The 6,335-nt window shown below is 37.2% G+C and overlaps 2 protein-coding genes across 3 annotated transcripts; both read left to right on the top strand.

The window, feature by feature from the left end:
• Nucleotides 1-389: 389 nt before the first annotated feature.
• On the top strand, nucleotides 390-4,048 carry LOC131019392 (pentatricopeptide repeat-containing protein At2g06000-like). Of its 2 annotated transcripts, XM_057947933.1 has the most exons (4): nucleotides 390-2,343; nucleotides 3,118-3,204; nucleotides 3,341-3,617; nucleotides 3,781-4,048. In XM_057947933.1, exon 1 carries the CDS (start codon nucleotides 606-608, stop codon nucleotides 2,250-2,252), a length of 1,647 nt encoding a protein of 548 aa, XP_057803916.1. In that variant the 5' UTR covers nucleotides 390-605; the 3' UTR covers nucleotides 2,253-2,343; nucleotides 3,118-3,204; nucleotides 3,341-3,617; nucleotides 3,781-4,048. The 2 variants fall into 2 exon arrangements, with proteins under 2 accessions (XP_057803916.1, XP_057803917.1); XM_057947934.1 differs by having other exon boundaries at nucleotides 3,118-3,263; nucleotides 3,341-4,048.
• Nucleotides 4,049-5,222: 1,174 nt separating this feature from the next.
• Nucleotides 5,223-6,335, top strand: LOC131023146 (uncharacterized). The gene is made up of 2 exons (XM_057952694.1): nucleotides 5,223-5,660; nucleotides 5,775-6,335. The coding sequence occupies exons 1-2, from the start codon at nucleotides 5,223-5,225 to the stop codon at nucleotides 6,333-6,335; spliced, it is 999 nt and encodes a 332-aa protein (XP_057808677.1).

Here is a 6,335-nt window from a genome sequence, read left to right as displayed (position 1 = left end):
AAATCTCTAAGTTAAAGTCTCATGGAATCTCTTAAAATATTTGTTTCTCCTCAAAAAAATACTCCCTCCGTCCACAATTTAATGCCCTGTTTGGCTTTAAAAAACTGTCCACAAATTAATGCCCTGTTTTGCTTTTTGTACCATTTTACTCTCCTACTTTTTCTATATTTACTACCCTTTGCCACTAATGGACCCACCTTCAAACACCTTTTTCACTTTTATATTCTATATTTACTACACTTTATCACTTTAGTCAACTACCTTTATCACTTTAGTCAACTACCCTTATATTTCACCACTACACATTTTTCAGCTTTCTTAGTCTTCGTGCCCACACCCAAATAGGGCATTAAATTGTGGACGGAGGGAGTATATGGTTTAAGTGAAAATTGCATTGCGGAAAGTTTGTAAAGAATTGCGACTCTCTGAGTAGTAAACTTTTGTTCACGAATTCTTGTGGAACGACCTTCCAATCGCACTACACACCAAATTCGAATTCCACACTCAATCTGATTCAATGATATTTCATTCCAACATACAAGAATTAGGTTTTTGCCGCAAAATGCAGATTTCCATGACTAATCTTTGAATTTTGTCCGATAATAATGCAATTGAGGGCTCCAAAGGTACGTTTCTCTAAGATTTTTGCCACAGCTTCGTTCCATGGTCACGCCCGCATAGAATCATCACGCTCTGCTTCTGCATCCACTTGCTGGTTCATTAAAGTGGTATCCACCTCCTGCATTCACCTCTCGAGGTCGCTTGATTTTCTCGAAACTGATTATTTCCGGGACAATTTGAATTCCCTTGTAGCTTACGGCGTGGTCCATCGCATCCACAGTAGATTAAATAACCCTAGTTTAGCCTTTGAATTCTTTCGCTACTCAAGGCTGAATTTGAAGTTAATTCACTTAGAATCCACTTATGATTTGCTGCTAAGGTCGCTATGCGAAAAGGGGGTTCATGATTCAGCTGCAGCGGTGTATGAATGCATGAAAATTGATGGCTTTTGGCCGAATAGCTCAGTTCTTGATGTATTAGTTTCTGCATTAGCTAATGCGGGTAAGTTTAGGACTGCAGAAGAGATTTTGATTGCAGAAGCTGAATTCTGCAACGAGAAAGAGAAAAGAGTTAGTTCTTTTGTGTATAATAATTATTTGAGCATTCTAGTGAATAGAAATCGGATAAATGAGGCCGTTGTGTTTTTCAGAGAGCATATATTAAGGTTGAGAAGCTTTGACCCCGATACTTGTAGCTTTAATATAGTGGTGCGAGGACTGTGCCGTACTAGCAAGGTTGAGAAGGCTTTTGAGTTCTTTGATGCTATGAGGGATTTTGATTGTTATCCGGATATCGTTACGTACAACACACTTATTAACGGATTCTGTAGCGTTGGTAGAGTAGATAGAGCGGAGGAGTTACTAGGAGAAGTTAAACTGCAATCTGGATTTTCCCCGAATGTTGTGACTTACACAACACTCATCTCTGGATACTGTAAATCGGGTAAGTTGGATGGTGCTGTGACTATTCTTGATGAGATGATTAATAATGGGGTCAGACCAAATTTGTTTACTTTTAATACTATTATTAATGGTTTTGGTAGAAAGGGTGAGTTGGCTTCAGCGATGAAGATGTATGAGAGGATGGTGAGTGGTGGTTTTCACCCTGATGTTATCACCTTCACCTCTCTCATTGATGGTTATTGCCGCCTCGGAGACTTGGCACAAGGCATGAGATTCTGGGATGACATGAGCGCGAGGAAGGTGCCTCCTAACATATTTACCTTTTCCATTTTAATTAGTGCTCTATGCAAAGTGAATAGACTAAACGAGGCTCGAGATTTGTTAAATCAGTTGAACAAGAGGGAAGACATTGTCCCAGAGCCATTTGTTTACAACCCTGTTATCGATGGTTATTGCAAAGTGGGAAATGTAGATGAAGCAAATGTAGTTGTTGCAGAAATGGAGGCAAAAGGATGTATCCATGACAAGATGACTTTCACCATTCTCATTATGGGGCACTGTATGAAAGGGCGAGTGTTTGAAGGTATTGGATTGTATAAAAAGATGGTGTCGGTGGGCTGTGTACCCGATAATATCACTGTGAGGTCTTTGATATCTTGCCTAAGAAAGGCAGGCATGGCACGAGAAGCAAATGAAATAGAGCTCGGGGCATTAAATGACGTTCACTTAGGTTCATCCTCTGAAACTACTACTGCTATTGGGAAATTGAACGTGCCGATGGCTGTTTAATCGAAAGGTTATCTCGCTGACTGAATCTGTCATTGAACGCATTAGAGCCTTACAAGGCACTTGAGTCCAGCACTTTGTCTGCCAACTAGAGGTAATTGCTTTCTCCTATCTCTAGTTTCCGTTGTCTCTTCATTTTCTTCTTAGTCTGTATTGTTGCGTTGTCATTCTTACTTAATTCGTTGTTTAGATCAGAGTAAGTCTAATAGCCAAACATCTTATGCAAATATGTTAAAAAGAAAATAATGTAACTCATTACCGAAATATATTGCCCCCGCGTGTAAGAGGACATAACATCTGAACTCTGAAGTATTGTTCATGTCTTCAAATTTTTAAAGCAGTAGTATAAGAAGAAAGTGTAACAAATTTTACATCTTCAAACCATCTCGCAGTTTAGGTTTACCAGTCTATTCTGGGAAGTGCCCGTTTCTTGGTATTTATTTGCTCAGGTTTCTTGGAAATAAACAACACATCCAAGTTGCTAGAAGTATGACAATTGACAAGGGATAGATTTATACTTTTGTACTCTAGAAACAATATTAATTATATTTGCTTTATATTCTCTTGAGATTTTTAATTTTCATGAATAGAGGACTCATATTTAGAGAGCAAAATTATTTTGTTCCACAGACCTTTCGTTCCGGGTTATGGGCGAGTTAAGAAGTGGTACAGTAGTAGGTTCAAAGTCTTGTACTTTAGTTTATTCGCCATTGGTACCGATGGTAATCTGGGATTTTGGTTGCTGAATGCCAGTTTTGTGTTTTTGGGCTTTGCTATGAAGCTTTATTAACAGGTTCTTTATTGTTTCAGTTTATGGTAGGTCTGTTTAGTTTTGATTTGGGTGGTTTTATATTCCTTCTTTCTGCAGTTGACATGATTTGTGGAATCGTTGTTATCTGGGCTCCGTTCGATTAGGCAGCTTCTGTTCTCCATCACGTGTGAGAAGAATTATGAGGTTCTCTTCACGCTTTTTGCTCTGTTTTTATGCTGCCTGAGTTTTTCATCGCTACAACGGTACTGTTTTAGTCGTCGTACTTAAAACAAATACTACATGTGCATGCCTCTAATTTTGTCATCTTTTCGATATCCAGATTTTATATCAAATCTCTGTTACGGTTTGGCCATTGCATTTGCACCTGATGAGATGGTCATAGCCAGTGCAACTATGGTCTAGTTTCTTGAGGCCGCTGATGCGATCCTTTATCAATTTCTTCATCTTTCATTATGCTCTCCAATCTTAGCCGACCTTGCGATTTGTTCCTTTTACACTATTGTGCGTGAATGGCTTGGATCTAAAACTCATCATAGTGATTGCAGCATCTGAACAGCAATTCACAGCTGAACTGATTCTTGATCATGAATTATGGGGTAAATTAGTAAAATTGATTATTTTTCTTTATCTTTTTTTTTATTAGTGGCTAGATTTTGTCTTCACTAGCTTAAAATGGCTATCTTTTTAGGAACATGTCTAAGTACCAGTTACTGCTTTTGTTTCATTTTAATTTGAGTTCTTATGTTTGTGTTGTTCCAGTTAGTGTTGGATGAAGATGGCATCAAACTCCTGAGCAGCTGCAATTTCTTGCTGTAGAATATCATTAGAATAATTTGTCAATTTTCTATTGTACTAGGTGGATACTTTATTTATTATGTGGGGAGTGCCAAACTTGCGTAATGGATATGGTTTTTCTTTTAATTGTTGCTTCCACATGTATGTAGACGTATAATCTAAAGTCAACACGTGTATTTTTATACATGTGGTGTTGTTTGTTTGGTTCTAATTGAATGCATGTATTGATATACTCTGTTTTTTTGATCCAGTATTGATATACTCTGTTGGTGTAGTGGTATTGGTTAATGTATGGGATTAATGGTTTGGAATTTCGGTCCATCATCTTTAAAATTTTGCTTATCCAACCATAAAAAGGGGGAAAGAAAATAGACTTCTGAGTACCAACTTACCCGGTTTTAGTCTAATTTTAATCAAGTTCAAGCTATTTTCGATTTTATTTCAATCGGTCCGAAATTTTTTGGATTCCATATTTTGATTATAATCTTAAACATTCTACTTTTAGAGTTGTCTAAAGTTTAAGAAAAAAAAAAGTTTAACACGTATAAAAGTTCTTGATAACTATATTATCTATATATAATACTCCCTCCGTCCCAGGCCAATAGGCTCAGTTACTTTCGACACGGAGATTAAGAAACTTGCTTTTTGATAGATAAGTAGTGTGGTCCACTAAAGATTAAGCTTTAAGTATTCTCTTATTTTTCCTTAATCATTTTTCCTTCCTTATCTCATTTATACCTTCTTCATTAAATTTAAGTGAATTAAAATAAAATAAAATTTAAATATGTGGCTGATCAAAATGCAAGCATAAAAAGACATCAATTAATTGAACACTTCATTCTGAAAATTTTAAAAAGGCGGTTGATTCATTAAATTTCCACCCAAAATTGGCAGCTGTTTACAAACAATTTCCACCCCAAAAAAAAAGGCGCTAGCTTTTTAAAGCTTGAAACTACTACACTCCTATAAATATTCATTTCCTAACACAACATTCTACACTTCTAAACTAAAATCTTCATACTAAAATTCAACACGACAGAATGCACTTGAGGGATCTTGAAGATGATGGTTGTCCAGTTTCTCCTTCAAAACTCGAAAGATGGCAAACCCAAATACGACAAAATGAAATAAGCCGGCGTCAAATTCAACTTAGGGTGTCGAACTGTCACTCGATTGTGGGCTGAAGCAAAGAAACAAAAATAACAAGGTCAGCTTATCAATTTAACATTAAAAAAAAAAAAAAAAGATTCACACCACGTTTGACGAAGAGAGTCCAGATAGACATAACACAAATTCAGGCTCTAGAGCTATGTAGAAGAGGCACAATCAGAAAATTGGCAGTTGGCATACAAGTTAGCAAGAGCACAGTGGGACGTTGGGTTCATTTAGGCCTAATCAGAGCGCATATGAATGCTATAAATCCTGATCTCACTGCCCCTAATAAGCTACTGAGGTTAAGGTTTTCTCTTGAAGCCTTAGAGTATGATAGGATTGCAAATATTCTGAAATTTAAGTCGATGCATAATGTAGTGCACATAGATGAGAAATGGTTCAACATGACAAAGGCAAATAATCGATATTACCTCACAAAAGAGGAGCCTGAACCTTACAGGTGTTGTAAGAGCAAAAAATTCATCACCGAGGTGATGTTTTTGTGTGCGGTTTGCAGGCCACTCTTTGATGAGAATGGCAATGTATTGTTTGATGGGAAAATTGGTATTTTTCCATTCACACAAGTTATTCCAGCTCAGAGAAGAAGCAAGAACATGAATGCAGTGACACCAGAGACTAAACTAATTCAGTCAATCACTCAAGCAGTGATGAAAGATTGTTTCATCAATCAGGTATGGAGACACACAAGGAGTTGTATGCAATGCCGAAATGTACTTTATGTCATAGAATTAGTATGCAAAGTGTAATGCAGTATGAATTTATTAAAAGTTATTGTTTTTTTCCAGCTTATTCCAGCTATCATGAACAAATGGCCTCAAGGTGCATCAAAGTTGATCTTCATTCAACAAGATAATGCAAAGCCACATATAAGTGATTCAGATATAGAGTTCAGACAGGCTGCCTCTCAGAATGGCTTTGATATTAGACTTGTTCAACAACCCCCCAACTCACCTGACACAAATGTCAATGACTTGGGGTGGTTTAGAGAAATTCAAAGCATTCAAGAGGAGTCAGTTTGCACTACAGTGGACCAGTTAGTTAATGCAGTATGCCAAAACTTCATGGATCTCAGTCCAATAGCATTGAACAAGGTTTTCTTATCACTACAAGGCTGCATGATAGAAACAATGAAGATGAAGGGGCATAATGCTTACAAACTGCCACATATGAGCAAAGATGCTCTTATAAGGCAGAATGCCTTCCCTCTCACATTGGAAGTGGACAAAGATCTTGTTGATCAATGTATTATGCACATGATAGAGTCAGGGGAAGTAGAAAGCATGCAGGACATCAATTTACAGTTGGGTTTTGGACATGAGGCTCACCACACAACAATTCAAGCCTAG

This window comes from Salvia miltiorrhiza, chromosome 4, assembly GCF_028751815.1.
Source record: "Salvia miltiorrhiza cultivar Shanhuang (shh) chromosome 4, IMPLAD_Smil_shh, whole genome shotgun sequence".
Lineage (NCBI taxonomy): Eukaryota > Viridiplantae > Streptophyta > Magnoliopsida > Lamiales > Lamiaceae > Salvia > Salvia miltiorrhiza.
This window is presented reverse-complemented; position numbering and strand designations above follow the sequence as displayed.

Bases quoted from the DNA above. Each gene is read 5' to 3' on its own strand.
- LOC131019392 (XM_057947933.1), top strand. From the start codon at position 606: ATGCAATTGAGGGCTCCAAAGGTACGTTTCTCTAAGATTTTTGCCACA.
- LOC131023146 (XM_057952694.1), top strand. From the start codon at position 5,223: ATGAATGCTATAAATCCTGATCTCACTGCCCCTAATAAGCTACTGAGG. The intron at 5,661-5,774 runs GTATGGAGACAC...GTTTTTTTCCAG, and splicing joins AAGATTGTTTCATCAATCAG to CTTATTCCAGCTATCATGAA.